Source organism: Podarcis bocagei (genome assembly GCF_964188305.1).
Source record: "Podarcis bocagei genome assembly, chromosome: 7".
In the NCBI taxonomy this organism is placed as follows: domain Eukaryota; kingdom Metazoa; phylum Chordata; class Lepidosauria; order Squamata; family Lacertidae; genus Podarcis; species Podarcis bocagei.
Genome location: NC_138132.1, coordinates 52538309 through 52563075, shown reverse-complemented (window position 1 = coordinate 52563075; position 24767 = coordinate 52538309). Strand labels below are relative to the sequence as shown.

The 24767-nt window shown below is 45.8% G+C and overlaps 1 protein-coding gene across 5 annotated transcripts in view; it reads right to left on the bottom strand.

The window, feature by feature from the left end:
* The window catches only part of ACSF3 (acyl-CoA synthetase family member 3), a 67267-nt gene extending 42892 nt beyond the window's left edge, over nt 1-24375 (bottom strand). For 2 of the 5 annotated variants that reach the window (XR_014009932.1, XM_081201202.1), the window contains exons 1-5: nt 23977-24099; nt 19806-20534; nt 18447-18602; nt 7479-7633; nt 5193-5338 (exon numbers count right to left, since the gene is read on the bottom strand). Coding sequence is in view for 4 of the 5 variants with exons in the window: in XM_081201202.1 (XP_081057328.1) it covers nt 5193-5338; nt 7479-7633; nt 18447-18602; nt 19806-20504 (1156 nt within the window). In the remaining variant the exon portion in view is untranslated. Of the gene's footprint in view, nt 1-5192; nt 5339-7478; nt 7634-18446; nt 18603-19805; nt 20535-23749; nt 23956-23976 lie in introns of those variants that run through there. The other 3 variants (XM_081201203.1, XM_081201204.1, XM_081201205.1) reach the window with 3 other exon arrangements.
* Nucleotides 24376-24767: the final 392 nt, after the last annotated feature.

The window sequence follows — 24767 nt, the reverse complement described above, 5'->3', positions numbered from 1 at the left end:
CAATTGGACAGACACCAAGCCCAGCACCAACCGCTAACAGCAGTGGGTCAAAATGTGAGCTATTTAGATCAGGGCATTTGCAGAACATTTCCTTGTTCCAGTGGAAATCCATTTTCAGAGTTCTCTCAACTGTGGCTTTCCATAAAAGCTCACACACAAAAAAAAAACATCCTAAGTGTTTACTATTAAAGAAATATTGAACAGCTTTTGCCCAGTTTGGTTTTTTAATTTGAATCAGATGGCACAGCGTAGCTCTCTTGGCACAGAATTTGGGAAGTAGTACAGCAGCACAGCCCTGGGTCCAGGGCACAGGTCCCGTTACAAAGGGGCAGGCAAGCTGAAGAGGGCCCCAAACTGTGCAGAGAAACCCTGCTGGAGCTGGGAAAGTCAAGAGGCACAGCAGCAGGAGAAAGGCCACACACTTCTCATTTCACCCGGAAGTCATGCAATGCAGAGAAGAGGCAGGATAGCCCTGATGCCGGAGGAGAGTAGTACGCCAGCTTGCATCAACACCATGAGGGAGGATGCAATGGGGACACAAAAGCCCTGATGTGACAGGGGAGAGCACCAAGCAAGTGGCAGAGGCAGCTAAGGACCAAGGGTACTGCATACTAGCAGGGGCCCAGCAGAATTATTATGCCAACATTTATCAGTTGCCTTATACAAAAGAAAAAGTCTCAAAGCAACTTGAGAAGATAAAAGGCAACACACAAAAGCAATTTTAAAATCTGAAAAATTTAAAATGATCAACAACACACCAAAAAAAATCAAATTCCCATCCAGTAACATAATAATAAGGACAAGTCCTACCCACCTCACTAAAAAATGACCACCAGCACAGCAGACAAAGGCCTGAGTATACCAAAAGGTTTTAGCTTGGTGTCAAAAGACTGGCAGGGATGGTGTCAGGTGTGTCTTCTTAGGGAAAGCATTCTACAGAGGGAGGAGAGGGGACATACTACTGAAAAGGTCTGTTCCGGTGGCCATCCTTCGTACCTCCCTTGAGGGGGGCACACGAAGGGGGGCCCTCTAATGAAGGGTGTTCATATGTGGAGAGGCAGTCCTTGAGGTACTGTATTCTGAGCTGCACAGGGCTTTAAATAGGGCTGCCATATTTTTTAAAAAACCCAAAATTGTTGAGTGATATTTCTATTAACTTGCCTAAGATCCAGGACAAAGTGCCGCCTTTCAGAAATCCCCCCCACCCAAAAGTCCATTCCACCTTTGAAATCCCGGTAATGTCAGGGAAGGTCCAGACATATGGCAGCCCTACTTTAAAGGCCCAAATCAGCACTCTGTATTGAGCCCGGAAACTAACTGGTAGAATGTGAGCTCCAACATCCCTATTGGGGTGTCACCAGTTGCATCCAGAAGACCGGAGTGGAGAGTGCTGGCCCAACAGCAGCTTTTTTGTGGCTGCCTCTGAAGAGAACGACCATTTCAAACTTGCCCTTTGACTAACCTATTGACAATTGGCTTTGAAGCTGCTACATCAATCAGAAATGAAAGAACTCCAGCCACCCGCACCCAGGACATGAAGGCACTGCAGTGTTTTGACAGAGATTCCTCCAACACCAATTTACAAAAGATGGAAACAATGGATGGTGCATCTTCCTGAGTGAGCTGTACATGTGTGCCTGATTCACAACCACTGCATGCACTCTGAAGACATGACAGCAATTTAATTATTGCAAAGATAGGGAGGTCTCTGTACTCAGACTATGCAACAATCCCCCCTCTCGTGCAGAGGAAAACCAACCGCAAGTCTCCCATACTTTAATTCAGTCCCTATATTGCCAAAATAAACTCAATGTATAGATATATTTTAAAAGGAAAAAGCTACCCGCTGAGAGCTGACTTATCACACTCTTTCCAGAAAGGGTCTATGTTTTTTCTCCCCTCCCAACCCAAAATGACAAACCTTTGAAAGCAGAGGTCTATAAAAGGCTGGGAAACGCTGACAACGTTAATTATAGCGATACCAGCACGACAGTGCAATTAAAGTCTTCGTGCAAAGACAATGACTCGCGCTCCTCGGGGCCGAGTGACATATAAAAATTAAGTCTGTATGGGTAACAGAGGGTCCAATTCGGCTCCCCGGTGATGCCAGGCAAAGATGGCCAGGGGGTGGGAGTGGAAGAAGAGAAAGGAAGATTCAATCCTATGCAGATGGAGAGATGTTTTGGTTGTTGCTGTTTTTTAAGCAGCCTTGGCCTCTTCTGATTCTTGCCCGGAATCTCACCATATAACCAGGGGAGAGGTCTCTGCGCCTGTCCCCTTTTAGTTTGTGAGCTCCTGGACTTTTGGCAAGCTGCCTGCCAAGCTAAGCATCAGCCCCGGCAACCCAAGACAGGCAGCCGTCAGAGAAGGGAGCAACCCTATTAGCCCTCCACCAGTTCTCCCCCCACCCCTGTTTAAGTTAGTTGTCAGTTCTTCCCTGATAAATTTAATTGGCCCTGCGGTCTGTGTCCTTTGGTATCAGGGGACCTGGATGCTGTTATGTGTGGTGGTGTCCTCGGAGAATTGAAACAGGCCAACGATAAGGCTCTCAGCACTCTCCCTGTCAACAATCTATGGAGTCCCCGCTGTAGGAGCTATTAGCCGCCTCTGATCTAAACCTCCAATTAAAGTGGTGATTAGGCCCAGTGAGGCATTCGCTGGCCATGAATTATTCATCTCCCTTCACAGTAACAACACCGGGGGGATAAGAGAGAGAGAGGAGGAGAGAGAGAAAGAGTGTGTGCACACTGCAGAAAACAGAAGCATTTTAAGCAGGGTTTTAACCATGTACGAGCAAAGCGCTTATCTCCAAATCTTTCATCTCCTCTTCTTTTGGACAGAACCTCTCCTATACTTTTAGATCTCAGCACCTTGAGAACAGAAGTGTCAGGGCTCTGCAGATGACAGGACATGGTCCCTGGAGCTAGGGGTGGAGGGTGGAAAGGAGACAACTGGGAGGCAGTGGAGAGGGAGGCTGGGGTGTAAATGCCTCTGCAAATTGCAAAGGCGGCAGGAGGAGAGGGGAAACCCACCCCCCAATTTTGCCAGCGCTCTAAAATAAACTTGGGATGAAAAATATATTGCACATGTATGTTACATGTGAAAAACTGGGCAGGGGTATGAGTCCTGGCAGCAGAAGACACAGGCAGATCTGCCTGCACACAACAGCTTCCCCTGTCATTCCAACAGAGAAAGCAGATCTGTGGGGAACATTCCTTTGCATGTGCAGAGCTGTATACCTGCCTTTGGAATGAATGAGACACCCTGTACACATCTGGGCACCCAGTTGTCAGCCAGGTGAGAGGTTATTCAAGGGCACAGGCCACAGGTTTCCTCTATCTGCTCATGCTCCTTCCAAACAGAGACTCACTGGAGTTGTTCTTTTAGTATGGAGTTCAGAAGTCCGGCCTTGCGCAGGTTTGCCCCCATGGTGAGGCTCCCTGGGAACTGACTTGGCAATACGTTTTCTCATGCTGCCTGACGACTCCATACCCCGCAGTGCCAGCTGTCCAGTCCTGAAGCTTTTGGTTGTTCTAATTATTCTCTTTTGTCTGTGTTGTGTCAACCTCAGCATCTCGCTCCTTTTTCATCTTTGTCTCTAGGGAGATTCTTGGCATGCATCCTACTACCGAACACAGCGCTGGAAGAGCGTCATGGCGCTGGAGCACTTTGATCGTGCCACTGCTGCTTAACACCTTAAGCCTGAAAAGCTGCAATCACAGGGCCCAGGATGCTGCCTTTCGCCACCTCCGCTGGGCAGTTCTAAAGAAACCCTGTTCTTTCGGTCTGCTATGACACGGTGGCTGAAAGAGTCTCCGGGGAGCAATATCCGCACACATAAGCTGAAGATGTGTTTGAGGATGAGAGTTTTGCTGGCCTGGGCTGCAGCATTTGAGGTTTTTCAGTTCACAGAAGAGCAGGAGGAAAATTTATAGAAGCATATAAAAATTATACATGGCATGGAGAAAGCAGATAGAGAAAAGTTTTTGTCCTTCTCTCATAGCACTAGAACTTGTGGACATCCAATGAAGCTGAATTTTCCGGGAAAACCAAAGAGCTCAGCACATAGTTAAACTACGGAATGCACTCCCAAATGAGGCAGTGATGGCTACCAAATTTGTTGAATCCTCTTTTAAAGCCATCTGACAAATTCATGAAAGCTGCCAATGGCTACTAGCCCTGACGGCTATGCTCTGCCTCCATGGTGGAGGTAGTATGCTTCTGAATACCACTTGCTGAAACCACTGGGGTGGGGCGTGCTGTTGAGCTTGGGTCCCACTTGTGGGTCATTAGCCAGATCAGCAGGGCTCTTCTTACGTTCTTATGTCTAAAGGGGCAACAGAGTTCTGCTCCAGCTGGGAATAAGCAATACAACAGGTCAGGCCAGGCTTCCCCAACCTTGTGGCCCACTAGTGCTTTCGACAGCTCCCATCAGAACCAGCCAGATCAGCTGTGATGGCAGGCGTTGATGGAGTTTTACTCCAAGACAGCTGGCGGGACACCAGGTTGTGGGAGAGAGGCTGGGATATCCTATAAGTTTGCGACCTCCACACCATCTAAACTGGGCCTCCAGAAGTAAATAAAATAGATGATAGATAGATAGATAGATAGATGATAGATAGATAGATTATCTATCTATCTATCTATCATCTATCTATCTATCTATCTATCATCTATCATAGATGATAGATAGATAGATAGATAGATAGATAGATAGATAGATAGATAGATGATAGATAGACAGATAGACTCTGATGCAATGGGGAGAGAGCTGAATGAGCACCTGGGAGGTCATACCTCTGCCTCAGACTCACAGTGTGGCCTTGGAGAAGTCGCTTAGTCTCAGTCTCTTGCCTGTTCATCTACTGCAAGGATGGGAAACCTATGGTCCTCCAATGCTGTTGAACTCCAACTCCTGTTGGCTCCAGACAGCACAGCTCATATGTCAGGGATTATGTGAGCTGGAGTCCAACAACATCAGGTGAGCCACAGGCTTTCCCAGTCCTGATATACACATTTAAACAGGAGTAGCATCCTTATTTGTGGATTTAAAGGGACGAGGGTTTACCTCCCAAAACAGACTCTTAGTACAGTCCTGATCTGAAAGCACCTCCCCCTTTTTCTCCAAACATACAGCACCTAAAGCACTTTAATCATCGTAGGACAGCTTGCAGCCCTCGCTAGATTCTTACCTGGGATACGAGGGCCATGGAGTGGGTTTGAAAGCGCCATCCCAACCTCCGTCATCCCATATCTCTCCAACAGCGTGTGCCCAGTGATGCTCTTCCACCTCTCCAGGATAGGGACTGGGAGGGCTGCAGACCCTGACACCATCAGTCTGCAAGGAGGGATGCCAGCGAGAGTTAAGAGGCTTGACAACTGCAGAGCAGGATTATTGCCACAGCCATTCAATATCTATTTAGAACCAAGTGCAACGGCCTGCCGGATTCTGCTTTCAGCAGCACTGCCTAGAAAAGGGGAACTCAGCATCATGCTGCCACTCCCTTACACCTTAGGATGGATTCAGACAGGATGGACATGTCTGGGTGGGTAACTGAGTAGGATATTAACTGGGGGTGGTGAGAAAAAAACAATTTAAGATGACTTTGGTAGAAATAATGAATGGGGGTAATTGAAAAGGAATTGAATTGATTTGGAGCAGGATCTGTTGGGAAATTAAGTTGGGGTAAATGAATGGAAGAGAAACTGATCTGGAGTGATCTGTGGTGGGCTGCTGGTTAATTGAAGAATTGATCTGCGGTGATCAGGATGGGAAATCAGTTGGCTTGCATTCTGTGATATTAACGTTTTAAATGTGAATCTCGGCCTACAGTTTAGAATATCCATGTTTGCCTCTTTGGGCCCTTCCCCCAAAACTTCTGCGTAACTAAGTAATGGACCTGGTTTCCTGCAAATGCAATACAGGTTGCAAGAAGTGCTGGTCCCCCGTGAGCACAGGAACAGCCTCTGGACAAAATGTAACTGAGAAAAAACACCTACATGAGACAGCCACCAGGAAAGCAAAACGTACTGGACAGGCTACTCTCTAGGGTCAGTCTTGCCCCGGAGCAAGACGTTCCCTGGCAATCGCCCCACAAGCAGAGAAGAAAACAGGGCGGCATTTGCTGCTGCAAAGTGGTGACAGCACGATGAGGGTTGGGCACCTGCCAGAACAGAAAAAGGGCTTTGCATCTACATCTTGGAACCCAAACCGAGAGCAGAGACATGACAGATGGTTTTTAACAAGATAGTAGGAGGTTAGCCTGGAGAATAAGCTGGATCCCTGGCTCTTGTCTCTCGGAGGGCAAGCTGTACAGAGTCATAGGCTCAGCGCCACCAGATTGGAAGGCGACCATGTAGCTCAACATCCGCCCCAGAAGCAGAATATCCTGTCCATGAAGTATCCCCTGCCAGGTGCCTGGTTCAGCCTTCTGAAAGCCTCCTTCCGAAAGAAGGAAATCATCTGGGTTGGGAACTTTAATTCACTGCACAATTGCAAACCTCCTTGGGGAGCTTCAGAGTGGGGGCCAAAAGAAGTGCCCATTGGAATCTAGGAAATCAGATTCTGCAATTAGCACAGCAGCTCCATGGGTCCCTGGACTACCCTTTCCCACAGCTCTCAGAAAGCGCCTGGCATGGGCCATGGAAGAATTTTAATTAGTTCACATTTAAAGGCAAATCTACCTAATACACACTTTCCTAAACTGTACGTGAGAACTGAAACATCTGCATTTTTCCGCATTTTGCAATGCAGTTCTCCAGCCATGTAATGTGTACAAAAGTGTATATACTGGGGTAAAGTGTCGATAAAACCCCCCATATATTAGTGAAAATAGCATTATTTTGGGAAAACAGCACTGCAAAAATGTGCATTGCATAGAAATGTGTACATTATGAGAAATTCTTACTAAAACACTGATGAATGTTCATGATGATGCATTTTTTAAAAAAATCACAAACTGAAAAAGATGTGGAGAACTGAATTTAAGATTGGAAAAAATGAGATGAAGAAAGGAGTCTGCTAATCGGAACATCTCCTCCCATGATTTCACCCTCATTTCCAACTTGAAATCAAGGTGATCTGCCTGCTGTTGGAACTGCCCCCTTGCCCATGATATGAACATCACCCACCCTCCAGCAAAGGTAGTGTGCCTTTGCTAAACTGAAGGAACGGCCTACATGCTTAATTCAAGGCAGAACCCATCAGTGTCAGATCTGGGATTTGAGCATGTGTTGATGCTGATTGTCCTCTGTGCATTCAGAGGGGCTGGAGGTGACCTTAAGCACATGCAGAGAGCCTTCCTTTCAACTGCAACAAACCAATACCAGCCTCTCAATATAGAATAAATTAGCCCATTTCTGGGATAGGGTGGGTACCTAGGAAGGGATAAAAAGTTACCATTATGCAACTAAATTCAAGTCAGGGGAAGAGGGAGAAGAAACATGGCTGTGGCTTTGGCTCAGGTAGGACCACCTACCTGATATTTTCCCGGCAGACAGCATGAATGAAATCTTGGACGTGAGGCTGTCGGAAATGCTTGTCATAGTGCTCCATCAGCTTGGCATAAATGGTGGGCACTGCCATGAAGACATTCACCCGGGGAGCTTGGGGTTTCAGAAATGCCTCCCAGACCTGGAACAAGGAAACAGAAAAGCCAATTGTAAAGGCAACCCAACAAAGCTAAACAATGCTTCCTGCAAGGGTCTCTATGTCTCCTTTATCCCGGTTGAATGTGTGGGAATCCTGCTCCAGGTCATTTGGAGCTTTCAAGGTTAAAACTGGCATATAGTTTTGTGCGTGTGTTTGTTATTGTTTCTGTTATGGTGATTTTCACTTTTTAATGGTTGGAAGAAAATCTAATAAAATATTAATAAATAAATAAAATTGGCATTTTGGATTGGGTCTGGAAATGCACCAGAACCCAGGGCACATGCGAAGCACTGGCACCATAGGGTATCAGCCTGTTAGGAAAGCTTTTTCCATCCCCCTGTAGCTGAGAAGAGGACTCAAAAGGACCAGGCAGAAGCAGAGTGAGTGGCACTGAGAGGAGAACCTGATCAGCCATACCTAAGCTCTTTTGGGATCAAACTCAGAGAATGACAAATAGCCACTTCACATCCAAAAAGGGGGAAAGAAACATCTTGCTCACCCGCAGTGCCCCACAACAGGCACAAAGTGGGTCAGACTCCCACATCTGGCTAAGCTGACTCTGGGGTCTTTGGGCTTGACTGAGCAGCCAGCCTCGAGAGCATCGGGAGACCAAGTCGTGAAATGAATATTTAACCTTGGCTAGTGTGCCCCCAATGCTGTTGCTTGTCTCCCTCAGTGCTGCCAAGCAAGAGGGAGAAACCCCATAAATAAATAACGAGACGGCCCTTGCCTGTTCTGTTATGGTAACCTTCCTCCTCCTCCCCTTCTTCCCGGCTCCTGCCCCATTGCTGACAAATGTATTCTCTAACAATTCATGACACCATGGTGCTTCCCTCCCCGCCCCCGCCCCCCCGCCAGCTCAGCATACTCAGGCACAAAGAGGTGCATACAACAGGGAAGGAAGGCATGATATGACTGAAGGTGACCAAGCCACTCTCTTTCCTAAACCAAATTCCCTTCTTCTGACGCCAGCTCTGTCCATCAGCTCTTTGAGCCACAGAAATGCCTTCTAGTACATCCAAGAAAGATGACTCCCACATCTAGAGGGTGCTCTGAACAAAAGAAGAGCCTTCTGGGTCAGGTCAATGGCCCATCTAGTCCATCACCCTGTTCTCACAGTGGCCAACCATATGCTTACGGTAAGTCTGAAAGCAGGACCCGAGCGCTACAGCTCTCTTCCCACTTGTGGCTCCCAGCAACTGGCATTCAGAGGCATCTGTGGAGACCTTCCTTACGATGCCTGGGAGGAAGTGGCCATGAAGAAACTAGCTGCAGGTCCATGAGGCTCACCACCCCTTCTGAGAACCACAGGGGTTCTGGAAGTCGAACCCGTTCCAGAAGTCTGTTTGACTTCCAAAAGGTCAAAAACCAAAGCACGGCTTCTGATTGGCTATATTGGAATCCCACTGTTGGCCCTAATTTTCTGATGTGCGCAACCCTAGAATATATGTACATAGCACCTTTGGTTGGTTGAACAATACGAGGATCAAAATATATGAAATCCCAGGTGAGTCTGGAAACAATTAAATCACTTAGAAAAACAGAATATATTGATTAATAAAAACAAATTTGATCCATTTTCACATGCTAAACTTACTTTGTGGGGAAACCCCATACTAAGAATTGCAAAAAAGATGGTGATATGAAAAAATTGGATGGAAGCAAGTGTATCGACATTGGACCAACTGATAGATGGGGAAGATGAATTTTATGCTTCTGCTATTTTAAGACAAAAATATCATCTATCAGATGCAGCCCAATGGCAATATCTTCAATTACAACATCTACAAGTATGTTTGGGCCACCAGCTCTTTCAGCTTCCGAGATACCTGAGAGACTGGAGCAATTGGACAACTCAATTCAAAAATAAAAAGCCAGCAAATGACTTTCTATAGTTATCTATTAACAATACACAAGTTCAATATGCAGACTGCAAGAGATGATTGGAATAAAGAATTGGAACTTTCATTATTACCCAGACAGTGGGAAAATGTATTAGCTTCAATACCTAAGGTGTCATTAGATTTAAAATTAAGACTAATACAACAGAAAATAATATTCAGAGTTTATTGGACTCCTTTACGGTTGTATAAAAAAGGGTTAGCTAAGAAATCTGTGTTGGAGATGTGGCTTAGACAATGCCTCTCTGAAACACATACTTGTACAGTGTTCTTTACTTAACAGGTTTTGTGAGAAAGTGCTGGACTGTGTAACTATGACTGTGCAGAAAAAGTTAAACCTTACATCAGAGAATATTTTATTGAACTATATACCTGCAGTATGGAAATTATCAACAGGAAAACGGAAATGGATTTCCCGTGCCCTAATGGTGGCCAAGAGATTGAAATTGAGGAATTGGAAAAATAAAGATATGATACCCTTCAATCAATGGATTGATGATATGACATCACTGGCAATTTATGAACGGACTGATTACAGGTGAAGACTCTGTATAGATAAATACTATAACATTCGGAATGAGTTTATACTAAATGTAGTAGGCTATTAACATTTACATAAGCACTAGGACAATAACACTATACCAATTTATACATGAATGTATGGGAATATCGTATATTGCTTTTTGTGTGTGCATATTTTCACTTTTATACATATTGTTTTTGTTGCTTTCCTTCCAACTTTCCCTTCTTTTTTTCTGTATCACTTTATTTCTTTTAACTGAAATCACCTTAATAAAATATAAATATTTTTTAAAAAAGATTTGATCCCTGGTACAAACACACAAAGGTGCACAACAGCACAAGTTAATACAGAAATTCCTGAGAAATATATCATGGTTTCCATTCAATCTTTTCTCTCATGCTCTCTCATCTAAACAGCCCCCCTGCCCAGTTTTCCCTTTGGAGTGTTTCTAATTCTCAAATCAGATTTCCAATTAAATAAAAACAAAAACCAAAGATGGAACCCCAACCTCCCTGCCCTAAACAGATAACTGTATCTATATGCAATCCACAAGGGCCTCTTTGGTGAACCAAATGCAAATTGGCGTATCAATTCATGTTGCTACCAAGAAAAGGGAAAAGGGGCCTTTTCACAAGTAACAATCTTCTAATGCATGTTAAATCATCCCTTTACTTTTCTTTTGATCTCCAAGGCAGCTTTGTGTTTCAGTCTTGACTGACAGGGTGCTGGTTACATCGCCTGCAAAGAAATAAATAAAATGCTGCCAGGCTTCTCTCCACACCCCAACCCACCCCCAGCTTCTCTAAAGCTTTCAGTCTGATCCAGATAGCTGAGCATCTTCATGACAAAATATGTCCAACTGAATAGTGCTACTTGGTGGTGTTCTGCTTTGTGGGATAAAAACTTGTGCAGAGACTTGCTTTTTGAACTTGGTTCCCTTGAGCAAGAATGGGGGGAGAAATCTGATTCAGTTCACATCTAAAAATTCACATTTTATCCTTTGAAATTTGCACTTTTCCAAATTCTGCAATGGAGCTCTCCACCCAAGTAATGCGTATAAAAATGCACACGCCACAGTAAAGTTTGTGTATAAATGCACTTATTGGTGAAAATAACACACACAGATTCAGTAGGGGAAACTGCTTTGCAAAAATGTATATATTGGGAAGAATTGCACCTAACGTGTTCAGACAAGAAAGAAAAAACTTGCCCAAAACTGAATGTTCATGACCAATGGAGAAACGTGAAGAACTGAACTTAAAATTGAGAAACAAGTAACTAAAAGTGACATATTTGCCCATCCCTACCCTTGAGTCACCTAATGCTGTCTTTATCCCACTGCTACACAAACACTTTATTGCCATTCTCTGCTAATGGATTTTGGTGGGGAGAGATGCCTCAAGAATCCAGCCTTGAAGTTGGATTCAGCGTTTGGCCCTTCTAACCCCAATGTATAGTTAACTTATGGAACTCACTGCAACATGGTGTTAGAAGAGCAGTTAACCCAAATGGTTTTAAAAGGGTTCAGATAAGGGGTGGGGAAACCTGTTGCCCTCTAGGCATTGTTGGACTTTCATATACCCACCCAAGACAACACAGCAAATGGCCAGAGAGCACTGTAGTTGGAGTTCAACATCTGGAGGGTCGCAGGTTCCCAACCTCTGGTTTTGGTGAATACATGGAGAGCAAAGTTCACTTTAATTCAGATATGGGGAACCTGTGGATATTTCTCTTCTGCAACTCCCATAATCACTGACCATTGGCTATGCTGGCTGGGGCTGATCGGAGTTGTAGTCCAGTGTTGTCTGGAGGGCCAGATGTTCCCCATCTCTCTCTTGTCATAACAGCCAAACACACAGCTGCTGGGCTCAGAGGCAGGTGCCCTGGCTCTTGCCTAACACACGCAGACAGAGGCTCTTACTTGTAAGTAAAGGAAAAGGTAAAGGTACCCCTGACCGTTAGGTCCGGTCGCTCTATAGGCCAAGGGAGACGGTGTTTGTCCACAGACAACTTCCAAGTCATGTAGCCAGCATGACTAAGCTGCTTCTGGCGAACCAGAGCAGCACACAGAAATGCTGTTTACCTTCCTGCCAGAGTGGTACCTATTTATCTACTTGCACCTGACGTGCTTTCGAACTGCTAGGTGGGCAGGAGCTGGGACCGAACAACAGGAGCTTACCCCATTGCAGGGATTCGAACTGCCGACCTTCCAATCGGCAAGCCCTAGGCTCAGTGGTTTAGACCACAGCGCCACCCGCATCTAAGTAAGAGATCTTTATTCAGGAAAGTAACGGTACAAGCTCAGCAGCAGATACAGGTCCCAGGAGTCATGATTCAGGATTTCAGGAGCAGGAAAAGGAGTTCTGAAACGAACGGGGGCAACACCAAGCTTTTAAAGACGAGGCATGGCATGCTCACTCGCAATGCTCTCTTGCTTTGTGGGAATATGAGATTGCTCCATTGGGGTGGATGGCTCTGCTCCCATCCACAAAGGCATTGCTAAGTTCTAGGTGACAAGACTGCATCTGCCTGTTCAGTCGCTGCCAACTTCTGTTCAGACTCCCCCCACCTGGTTGATCAAATCCCGACAGGTTGCTACTGTATACCAGGTACAAATGACAGGGCAGGGATACCACCCTGCTATGGCTGGCTTGGGAGCTTCCTGCAGGAATCTACCTGGCTGCTGTTGTGAAGGCAGAATGCTGAGATAGGTGGACCAAGGATCTGGTGCAACCTAGCAATTCTTTCACCACCCCTGCCCATTGAGTCTCCCCTGACTCCTCGGCTAAGGCAAAAGGTTTTCAGCACAGAGGGGGAAGCAAAAACCTCCTTCTTCCAAAAGCGGCCTGAGCTCTTGCTGTTTGTGATACCCTCCAACTGTTTGTGTGCTCTGCATGATTCTGTTTTAATCACTTATTCATCTGCAGGCTCTGCTGTTCCCTGAGCATCCCAGGCTACAGCTTTTAAACCCTCGCTACGCTGCGGGCATGCTGAAAGGAGCAAACACTTTCCCCAGGACCCAGGAATCTAACAAAATATGACAGGCTCCAGTTTCCTTTCTTCTTCTTCTCCTCATCATCTCCCTCCCTCCTGCTTCTCTCTCTCTCTCTCCCCCCCCTCACACTTCAAAAGGCATTACTCTGCAACAGATGCTGAGGACAAATGGCAGATCTGGCAAGAAGGAAAAAAAGATATAACTTTTTCTTTCACCCGTTCCCCAAGCTGAGGATTGTGAAAAAGGATCCAGTATAAACTGTTCAATGCTGATGTGCCCCTTCTATGCTCTTGCCAGTGTCCCCTTTCAGATGGGGTAGGGGGGTGGAGGGTAGAGAATGAGATTTAAAGAAAGTGAAGGGATGAAACCACCACCAACTTTCTCCAGGAAATATAGGATTGGGAAACTCCCTCCTTCATAAAAGAGACTTGTTTCCCAGAGCCAGGGTTTTTGCCCCAGTCATATGCCATGAAATATGCCCTGGGATTCCATTTACCCATTATGCAGTCCATACAGCTGGTGCATTCGAAACCCAAACTGGTCCTTCCTCAGCCATAGAGGACAGGCAGGAGCTAAGTAATTTGCACACCTGGTTCCCTGTAGTGACTGTAGGGCAGTCCCTGAGGGTGGGGAGAGCACGTGAAGGATGGTAGGGATTGCCGCCTTTCCCACAGGCATATCCCACCATTGTACCAAGGTTCCTGCAAGGCCAGGAATAAGGGACTCGGGAGGTGAGATTCAGGAACAGGAACTGGAGCACCCAAAGGAAGCTGTTAGAACAAGTGCAGAAAGGAAGAGGCAAGCCCCAACCAACCAGCCGGCAGTGTTCACCCGGAGGGTCCAATCCCAGGAGGAGGACCCCTCCAGTCTGGTGTTTTACCACAGGTGTATTCTGCAACATATTACTGACACAATAATAATGCATTAGCACCAGATTTATTCTGTTGGAGGAAGTAAACCTCTGGATACCAGGTGCAGAGATCGCTGTTGTGCTCAGGACCTGCTTGCTGGCTTCCCATAGGCATCTGGCTGGCCACTGCGAGAAGAGGATGCTGAATTTGAAAGGCTCCAGCAGCCTCTTCTTATGTTCCGATGTACTTCCTTGGAAGCTTTCAAGAGGAGCCTGAATGATCATATTGTGAAGGTTCCCCATATACAAGATATCCTGCTTTCCAGGGTCCCTTCTGGCCTTGCAGTTTGTCGCTGTTGCTGCTTCTATTTGACTTCAAATAAACTTTTGCTTAAAAGAGATGTGCAGCACCCCAGCCGGAGGAGATTTTGAGCATTTCTGATATTCTGCTCACAAGGGCATAGTTCCACTGGGATCCCACCAAACACTAATGCCAAATTCTCTGAAAGAAGAGGAGGAAAGCAGCCACTACAGTGGTGCCTCGCAAGACGAAATTAATTCGTTCCACGAGTCTTTTCATCTTGCGATGTTTTTCGTCTTGCGAAGCACGGTCCGTCGCAACTGCGCCTCTTCAAGCGGCTTTAAGAAAAAAGCGAACAAACTCGCAAGACGTTTTTGTCTTGCGAAGCAAGCCCATAGGGAAATTCGTCTAGTGAAGCAACGCAAAAACCGAAAAACCCTTTCGTCTAGCGAGTTTTTCGTCTTGCGAGTTTTTCGTCTTGCGGGGCACCACTGTACAAGCGTCTCTTGGGTTGTTCTCGCTGTTTCCCTTGGATGCACAGACTGGCCACAGGGAAAGATGCTACAATGACTCGTGACCTAAGGGCACCACTGCGCTGACCCTGCGAGGAGCCTATTGTCACAAAGACCAACCAAACCAGGCTGCCACATGTACGTGTAACTGTAAAGGCACGTCGTGAATTAAGTAATCTAATAAACACTGTAATAATAAAGTATTTATTGCACATAATGAAGTGTTAGTGATTAGAAAGGTTGGGCACACTGCTGCGGTTTTTCCTGAACCCTTGCCAGTATTACTCAAAGCTGATTCTGGAGGCAGCAGTAGCTTTGGAGGAAAGGTTCCCGGCTTTGTTTTGATCGGCGTGTCGAGTGTTTGAGCTGCCATTCGGGTTTCTTTATATCACCCTGTAATTGACTGCTCTCTCGAGGTGCAAAGAAACAGAAATACAAAAGGCGGAAGGAAAAGCTCAGGCTCCTTCTGCGAAATCCGCCGCTGAAACTGTGCTGCTTTCCCGAGAGCCGATTTCGGTAGCAAAAGGGCACTTTGTAAACAGCTGGTGAAAATAGACTGGAACTCAAAGTCGGCTTGTGTTAAACTCCACAAGAAAGCCCGATTTACCCTCCTGCACCTCCTTTGTCATGTCAATCAAACCACTTTCCTGCTCCCTCGGGAGGCGCTCACAAAAAGGATAGAGAAACAGGGGGGAAAGTAAACAAAAATAAAAAGGCACATAAAGTCCTCCCAAGGCCTTTACTGCACTAGAGAGCTTGTGGAAGAGAACAGGCCAGGCAGCTGGTCCCTGGCCAGCCATTCTTGGGCCAAGGCAGGGCAAGTGAGGGCATCGCTTAACCATCTCGAGTTGGTGCCCTCTCTTGCCCTTGCTTGTCAGACTCCACTGAGCTCTCCGGTCAGCACACATCAGTTTGGACTCCCTCTCCCCACCCACCAGAACACAGGCTGCAACATGCAGATGCAGAAAAACTCAAGTATGTAAGGGAATGAACCTAAGTTAGTCATGCCCATTAACTTCAATGGGTCTATTCTGTGCAGGCCTATGGTTGAATGGCACCCGATGTTCTCCTTGGACCCCTGCCCACACATACCTGTTCTAGAACAAGTGTCTGTGCAATATACTGCAGGCAGGCAGCATTTGCTAAAACTGTTTTGCATGTTAGAAGGAGGCAGATTACATTTCAGTGGGGCTCACCCAGAGGAGCTGATGCTCCTGTGATTAGAAGGGGGAACCCACAGCTCTGTACACAGCTACATCATGTGATGAACCACCAGGGCTATAGGCTAGAAATCTCGTTGGCTTGGTCCAGGGGGTTGTCTGCCACCCAGGCTGGCCATTGGCTTTCCTCAACAGGAAGGGCTATACAAGCTTCCAGTTCAGTGTAGGACTTTGCCTGGGCTAGGATAGTATTTCCTGGGTCCAGCTTGGCCTGGCTATTAATTTATTTCCTAGCCTGGTCGCCAGCTGAACCTCCCACAGATCGTCAGTCCTGACACTGGCAGATTGCACTTGCTGGTTATCAGCCTAATATTGCCAAGTTCTCCAATCAATCCTTAAAAAGGATTTGGTCCCATACATTTTACCACCCTTGCAACTCTCCTTTTAAGCCTGTCGAATTTATCAACCTCCCGGCACCCAAAGCAGAACATTTAGAAGGCATCAGGTTGAGGAGGCCTGGCTAATAACTTTAAGAATGGTGTTCATATGCCCTTCTTCCGAACAACAGTAGCTCTGGCTGGGAATTCAGAAAACAGGAATGAAATTTTCACTGTTCCTAGAAGCACCTGGATTCCTACCTGACAGACAGATCATTTTAAGAAAACAACCCCTTTCCTCTCCTAAATAATCCAAGCGGGTTTGGCTCCTTGGTGTAAATGCCGTCGCCAAATGCTCAGGCCTCTTCATCTCCTTCAGTACCATCTCACATCACAAGCGCTGATGAAGGGGCTGCTGCCGTGCTTTTCATCTGCTCCACTGTGGCGCTGTCTCCAGGGATGGAGAGCACGCATCAAAGCTGTCTCCTCTTGCAGAGCCATGATCTCAACATCTGGCACAGAGTTTCCATCATCACAGCAATGGGTGACAAAGGGACAACCGTCTCTGGGTGCGAAAGAGGCCAACCAGTACAGGGTGTCCTTCCTGTTAATGCCCCCCCCCACATCACCACAAGGCACTGAACTGGCTAGAAAGAGCACATGGTGGGACTCACTTCTTCCCTCGAAAATTATCAAAAGCATAGGGAAGGCCATGCCAGCAGAAGATCAGCCAGACTTGTTTGTCTCTCTCTCTGAGAAATATACATTTCTAGTGTATATTTCTTTCATAATGTTTATTAATGCTGTTCATAGCTCTGGGGAGCCTTTGGGCCCTAAAGCAGTAGATAAATAAACTATACCATACCGTTAAAAGAACAACTACCCTTTGTGGAATTGCTGCAATATCTGCACTTCCAGCCAGAGGGAAGCAAAACACAGGCACAGAAGTGATGCTAGCTGAACTTCCTTGCTCCTGAGCTGGCAAGGGCAGTTTGACTTTGCAGCCCTTTATTCTTTTGAAATTCCAAGGGCGTCTCCATTTTGCTAAACCTCTCCCCTATTTGCTTATTTATTTATTGGCTTATATACCACACAGTGGAAAAAAGCACGTTGGCAGTGAATGTAACACATCCGTAAAGCACCATTAAAAAAAAAAGCTTTATCAACATCTGGACAGTGATACACAATAACTGAAGCCACAGTTGCACATCAGAAATGGGTTGTGTAAACAGAATGGTCTTGGGCAGGTGTTGAAAACTAAGCACTGCTGGTGCTTGCTTGATAGTAGCAGCAGGCAAGAAGATCCACAACGGAGGCACAGATGCACTACATATCCTCTGTATCTTAAAGAAGCCAGGCATATATCATGGGCCACCCTTAGCTGTGCCGTTCCAGTCAAATGTAATAATTGGGCTGGTATATATGAGGCAAGGCTAAGCTATTAGGAGCAAAGGAAAAGATCTACTGCTTAGTCTTAGCATGGATGAATGAATCAACATTTGCAGAACACCTCAGAGGCAGAAAGCACAAAGTACCAGAGACAACCAGCCAATCTTACCTAGGGCAGCAAGAACTCTGAAGTCTTTAGGACTCACCACATGACACATGGCCCAAACCGATCAGAGCATGAAATAACAACATCATTCTGAAGGAAGACCACAAAAACTACCAGTAAAGGAAAGATGGGAGGGCAGCAAATGAAGGGATGCAGAAAGGAAACCTCAAAAGGTGCTCAGGTGATGGGTATGTGATGGGAAGATGTTTTTGGTCATTTGTTGGAAAAGTCAAATTACTGTAGTTACTCCAATGAAGAGAGACAATGGACTCAAAACACATTTGGGCCAATGAACCACAATCTGTGCACCTTTGAGGTTATGACACAAAAGATACTGGACCACTAAGACTTTCTTTAGCCTCCCACAAAATTCTTATATTTATCATTCATTGCACACTTCCAGTCTGAAAGAAAAGATCCCGTTCTTGTTTATTTTAATTTACAAAGGCCTCCCATTTTGCTCATCTGGAAGAGATTGTTACCTGCTGTGAGAGCCTATTTACAGCAAGCCTACCCCCACCCACCCCAACCTCACTCTAATATACAGTCTCTTGCCGCATTTCATCTGAAAGGTTAGCAGACAGGTGGCAGCCCCCCGCCCAGCAACCCTGGGAAACTTACCGCCTTTGCGCTGAACTCAGGAAGCATGATGCATGTTGCGCCAACCCAGAGGGGACATAGCAGCTTGTTGACCACCCCGTGGACATGATGCAAAGGCAGAACATGGAGAATGATGTCATCCTTTGTCCACTCCCATTTGTTAATCAGCCCAGTTATCTGCAAGGATATTTAAACAAACAAACAAACAAGCAGCATTAGGAGTAGAGGCTGCAAACAAGTATGCACACCATTTGTTTCAAAAGTGAGGCCCCAGAGCTTAAACTAATGTCAGTGGGAGACATAAAAAGAACAGAAGAGCAAACCTTTAAGGTGTGTTAGAAATACAGTTTATCCACCCCGACATGTTTAGAGGGCATCTACGGCATCTCCTTCTGCATCAACCCGCTACCTCTTTGCCATCCCCTCTGAACAGAGCTTTAGACTAAAAATTGGCAGGATTTAGACTGCAGCTGGTGTGTCTGCTTTGAGCCCTGTTCTACAGCAGGTCTTTGTTCAGGTCCTTGTCAGGAGGGCCAACAGCCCATTTTACCATGAGCCATGGAAAAAGCAGGCATGTGATTGGTGCTTTTTTAAAAAAAACCCTGTTAGAATTTAGTTGCTATTGTTTTTGTTGTTGTTGTTGTTATTATTATTATTATTATTATTATTATTATTATTATTATTATTATTACTGCTGAGAAAGAAAAGAAACATGTTTCTTAACCATGATCTGTAAACAACAGAAACCCACAGACTGTGGAGCATGTATGGAGCAAAGAGCTCCAAGCTCTTTGATTTGCTCAAGCCACAAGGTCTGTGTGTTTTTGCCTCCCTAAAGGTACAATTTTATCCACTGCAGGCAGAGACCTTGTGCTGCCATGGCAGTCAGCAAGACTCCAAACTTCTAACTTTTTTTTTGTGCTCAGGGAGCTAATGGATTTTTTCTGCCTTGGGGATACACAGCTAAAGAGTAAACAGACTTTTCAAGATGCCTTTGTAGTCATCTTGTAGCAACGCAAATGGGTAAGAGAAGAAACTGCTCCAAGCTGGAACTGTCACCTCTGCTCTGCAGGGGAAGAAATACAGCAGAGTACTGGGAAGTGTCTTAAAAATTAGAGTGATGGTGTTTAAACCTGTCCTAGAGCTCTGCTCCTGATCCTAAACACAGGGATGATGGCTGTGATTAACAGAGGTTTTTTGGTTTTTTTACAATCAAACAGTATATAAATTATACAAAACAAACAAACAAACATCACCCCACAAAGACTCAGAGGCACCCCTCTCTTTTCCTACTACTACTAATGTTCCCCAGTTAAGCCCATCCACAACAAAACAGGTTCCTAAGTGAGCTGCTATTGAGTAGGTGAAGAATAAACTCACCACAGCTTGGACATTCTGGTGGGTGCTGAGGACACCTTTGGGTCTCCCAGTTGTGCCACTTGTGTAAATGATCATGGCACCCCTGCCCTTCCACTCTGAAATGGGGCAACTGGCTTCAAAAAGGGATGCATCCACTTTTGAACCACATCTCCCAGATTTGGGAAGCGAAAGCACAGGAACCCCAAGTTTCCCAGCACTAGGGGTGATCTTCTCCACATACTCTTCCTCTACAACAAGGAGAGCACTTTGAGAGTCCTTGATGAAATACTCCAATTCCGACACAGGGTGTTTTCTGTAAAGAGGAACAGCTGTGCCTCCACTCATCCATGAAGCCCACTGTGCAGTTACATAGGAAGCATCATTGGGGCACAAAAATGAAATCCGTTCACCCTTCAAGTCTCCGTCTGAGTTCCTGAGAGTCTTGCAGATCATCTGGGATAGATGGAGGCTTCGAGCGTACAGGTCTTTGTAGGAGTGTTCTCCATGTTGGTCAACAATGGCAATTTTATCTCCAAAGGCCAGTGCTCTGGTGAAGACAGGAGCAACCTGTCCACGACAAGGTGTCCTGCTAGTATGCAGGCCTTTAAAGATGCAGTGAGCAGCCCTTAGGCCAGAGGAGTCCCAGCCTCGAAGGCATAAGACGCGAAGTAGACATTTGGCCAGATAGCTCCTATTTGAAATTAACAAGGAGCCTAACATTTCTCTGGTGCCTCCTGGCTAGCTGTGGTGCTGGAGAAGGAAACAAAAAAACTCAGTCAATATGCAGAGCATGACCAAAAGATCAGCTCAAAGACCATAGGAAGGGAGAAAGCTGCTGCGCTTCAGTCCTGCCTGTGGGCTTCCATTGGATATCCAGTTGGACACTGTGAAAACAGGGTGCTGGAATAGATGGGCCACTGGCCTGATCCAGCAGGCTCTTCTTATATTTTTAAGACACACAAGAAGGGCAATGGTATCACCCTGCAAGACATGTTTCCTTTCAGATCAAAGACCGCCAATGGCAACTTTATTGTAAAGAAAAAACATGCAGCATTCTGCAGGACTGAATAATAATTTCTCATCACAGAAGTGCTGCCAGGAAAATATCATGCACCCCAGTGCTCTGGTCTCAAAGCTGACTTGGCCCTTCAGGATACAAGATGGGCCATGATGTATACTGTGTTTTCAGTTTAACAGACATCGGTCCAACAAGAGAAGTGACCTTGCCGGATCTAGAGATGTGTTTCATCTTGAACATTAAGAATGGGAAACCCTGGGGTAGGAGGTAATTATGGCTCAGCAGTACTGTTGTAGTGATGTAACCCAGCGGAAAATGTTGGCACAAAACAGCAAAAATGTGAGGTGTTTTCATGCATCCAGGCCATTCACGTAAGGAACACTAAGCCAGAGGATGTAATAAAGCTGAAAGTTTAAGCAGGAACCAAGTGGAAGGGAAGAGTGTAAGATGGCATGTTGGGGGGCTGCTCACAGGAACTGAAGCAATTTATAGGACTGTTTATAGCCACCTCACAATTAAATTTAAAAGCTCAAAGGGAAAAACTTTCCAAGATTCAATGCATTAATGAACAAGGTGTGGTTTTAATATGAAGCCCAGCTTGGCCAAGTTGTGCGCATTGATGTGCACAACCGCTGACAACAAGCTTAATTCTCTCCACCCGCCTTAATTTCCTCTAAGCTAAAAGCCATAAACTTTTTGGCTTCAACATTCTCCACTTTTTAAACCACTCTGAAAGAAGCTGCTGATTTTGCGTGGGAAGGGCTTTTAACCAAATGTGTCACGCAACAGTGGAGAAGGAAAAACACATCCGATGACAGCAGCTTACCCTCTTTCCATTTCACACATTCCTTCCTAGCCTAGCAGCACAACTTTAAAAAGGTGTGTGTGTGTGTGTACCTAACAATGAGGTTCGTTAGCAAAAACCAAATCACCTTCTTTATAACTTTAAAGCCCCCTCCCCAAGACAAATTCTTGCTGCTGAAGGTGTGTGAGAGAGCTGTTAACAAGGGTGCTAATTGGGAATGTGTATATCTTATATATCTTCCACATGCATGGAACCAATCCATAATAGGACACATATTCTCAGCAGAAAATACTGTGGTGCGAGTTGCTACACTGGAATGGAATTATCAAAGGATTTTCTGTGTATATACACAAACAGCACAAATTCAGGAAATCTGGCATACATTAGATACCCTTTTATACATATTAACCTTCTGTTCTCACAAGCAGAGTTGTGAAATGATGCTAATTTCCCACCCTTTTAATAAGAATAGAACAGCTCTACTAGATCAGATGTAGACCCATCTAGTTCTCACAGTGGTGAATAAAATGCCCTAACTCAGAAAATGAGTACAACTGCATTCTCCCTTCATATTCCTGAGCAACTGGTACTCAGGGGCATACCACCTCTCATACTGGACAATACATAGTCATCATGGTTAGTAGCCATTAACAGCCTTATCTTCCATGAATGTGCAGCAAATTCCATAATTTGACTGTGCGACAAAATCTTTCTTTTTGTCTGTCCCGAATCTCCCAACATTCAACTTCACTGGATGACCCCTTTGGGTTCTAGTAATATGAGAAGGGACATAGCCTTCTCTGTGTCCACTTCATGTATAATTGTACATACCTCTGTCATGTGACCCCATATTCACCTTCAGTCTAAACTATTTAAAAAATCCAAAATTTTGTAACCTTTTCTTAAACACAAGTTGTTCAAGCTATTGGTTGCCCCTTTCTGCATCTTTTCCAGCTCTATGATACTTCTTTTCAGACCAGAACTGCATTCCAAGTGTGGTCGCAACTTTATCTCTCCCAAAGGCTCATCTAGTTCAGCATCTTGCTCTCACAATGTCCAGTTGTTTCTGGGGCAAGCAGGACTTGAGGGAAACATGACCCTCTCAACTTGTGATTCCCAGCAACTGGTATTCTGAGGCATTACTGTTTTCGACACCGGAGATAGAACATAGCTATCACAGCTAGCAACCATTGATAGCCCTATTCTCTATCAATTTCCCAAACTAATTACATCTGGACAATCCCTGTGACAATATTTGCCTTGCTTTCGTTTAAAGCCATTCCTGTTAGTGATTGTCACTACTTCTTGCGGGAGTTTGCCAGTACTGGAGTCTCAAAAGCTTCAGGAGAAGGGAATTCAGTTTCCTCTTCCAGTTTACCCATGCTGTGCTTTAAATGTACATCCTACTTTATAAGCAACTGGCAAGACCTGCATTGTAAACAGTGATCATGATGCTGTAAAAAAGTAATGTGACCCCCAAGGAGGGTCAACAGGCAAGAAAGTGGGGGTACCCCTGCTGTTGGTCTACCATTTTCATAGAAACAAAAGCACAGCACAAAAGATAGCACTGCCATCAGAATAGATATCCCCCATAGAGACAAATAAATAGTTCCTACACAGAGGGATAGGCTGTGGGTTGCCACTTCTCTCTACCACAACCAAGTGCAGTGTAGCACTTAAGAGGGTTGGAAAAGGACCTGGGAGAACAGGGTCCAAATCCCAGCTTAGCCATGAAGCTCATTTTGAGTGACTTCAAGCCAGTCACTGTCTCTAAACCTAGCCTGCTTCATAGGGTTGTTGTGAGGATTATTTTTTTTGGGGGGGGGGCGTGCATGCCATCTTGAGCTCCTTGGAGGAAAATGTGGTTTAGAAAATAAATAAGTCCTGTTCCTGTGCAATTTAACTGCAAGGGTTAAGCAAATGAAGCTTTTCCTGGAACGGAGAGAGAAATGGTGGAGGGAGGGGGACTTTAGCTGCAAAATGTGGTCAGGCAAGAGCAGTGAGGGTGCTGGAAGATGGAGGGTGAGGGAAAGGAAAACCCTACTACCTCCCCGCCCCCACGCCCTATGTGTAGAGGGGGTAATATTTATTTATTCCATTTATATTCCCGAAGGAGCCCAGGGCGTCAGCTAACTAATGCACCTGAAGAGACAGGAGGTGCATCGCCTGGGCTGGGGAGGGAGCGCGTGGAGGTGGAGATGAAAGGTCCCCGCTTCACTTTCAGAGACCAGAGAGGGGAAGGAAAGAGCAGTGACACCTTCCTCTCACCCGCCGCCGGTCATTATTTCCACTCCCCAGCAGAGAAGAAGACGGAAGCCCCTTCCCTTCTCCGGGTCAGCCTCCGCTTCCACCCCCGCTTTTGTTCTCACCCGCAAATCAAGACGGACGGACGGCGTTCGTGCTTCGGCCTGCCGGTCCGTCCGCCAACGACGTCCCCCGTGCAAACGAGGAGCGGCCACGCGAGTTCCGGGGCATGCGTGGGACGGCGAAGGTGTCGGGGAAGGAGGGCAGCTCCCGCGTACCTGACGTCGCTGCAGAGCCCTGACGTCGTCACTGGCTGTTAGGGTGGAGGAGTCCGATCTGATGTCATTGGCGTCCTGTGATGACGTTTTTTGGCAACATTGCCTATGACGTCTTATGTGTTGAGCCAAGAGGATCAGGATCACAATTCGGGGGTTCTCAACATGCAGAGTTTGGTTTGCAGAGAAAACGAACGCACCATAATAAGCATAATAATCACTCAGCACCCTCATCGTTGTCTCATCATATATTGTTTTGCTGCCCCCCCTCCCCACGTCATCGGACCTGTGCCTAATATTAGAATTTACTTGCCATCTTTTACAGTTTGGTTGGCACAGCTATACTATAGACTCGTAAGTGCTGACCATGTGACCTGTGCACAGTCATCTACAGTGGTACCTTGGGTTACATACGCTTCAGGTTACACACTCCGCTAACTTAGAAATAGTGCTTCAGGTTAAGAACTTTGCTTCAGGATAAGAACAGAAATCGGGCTCCGGCGGTGCAGTGGCATCAGGAGGCCCCATTAGCTAAAGTGGTGCTTCAGGTTAAGAACAGTTTCAGGTTAAGTATGGACCTCCGGAACGAATTAAGTACTTAACCTGAGGTACCACTGTATTTGAAGGGCCGCTGGGTTTGA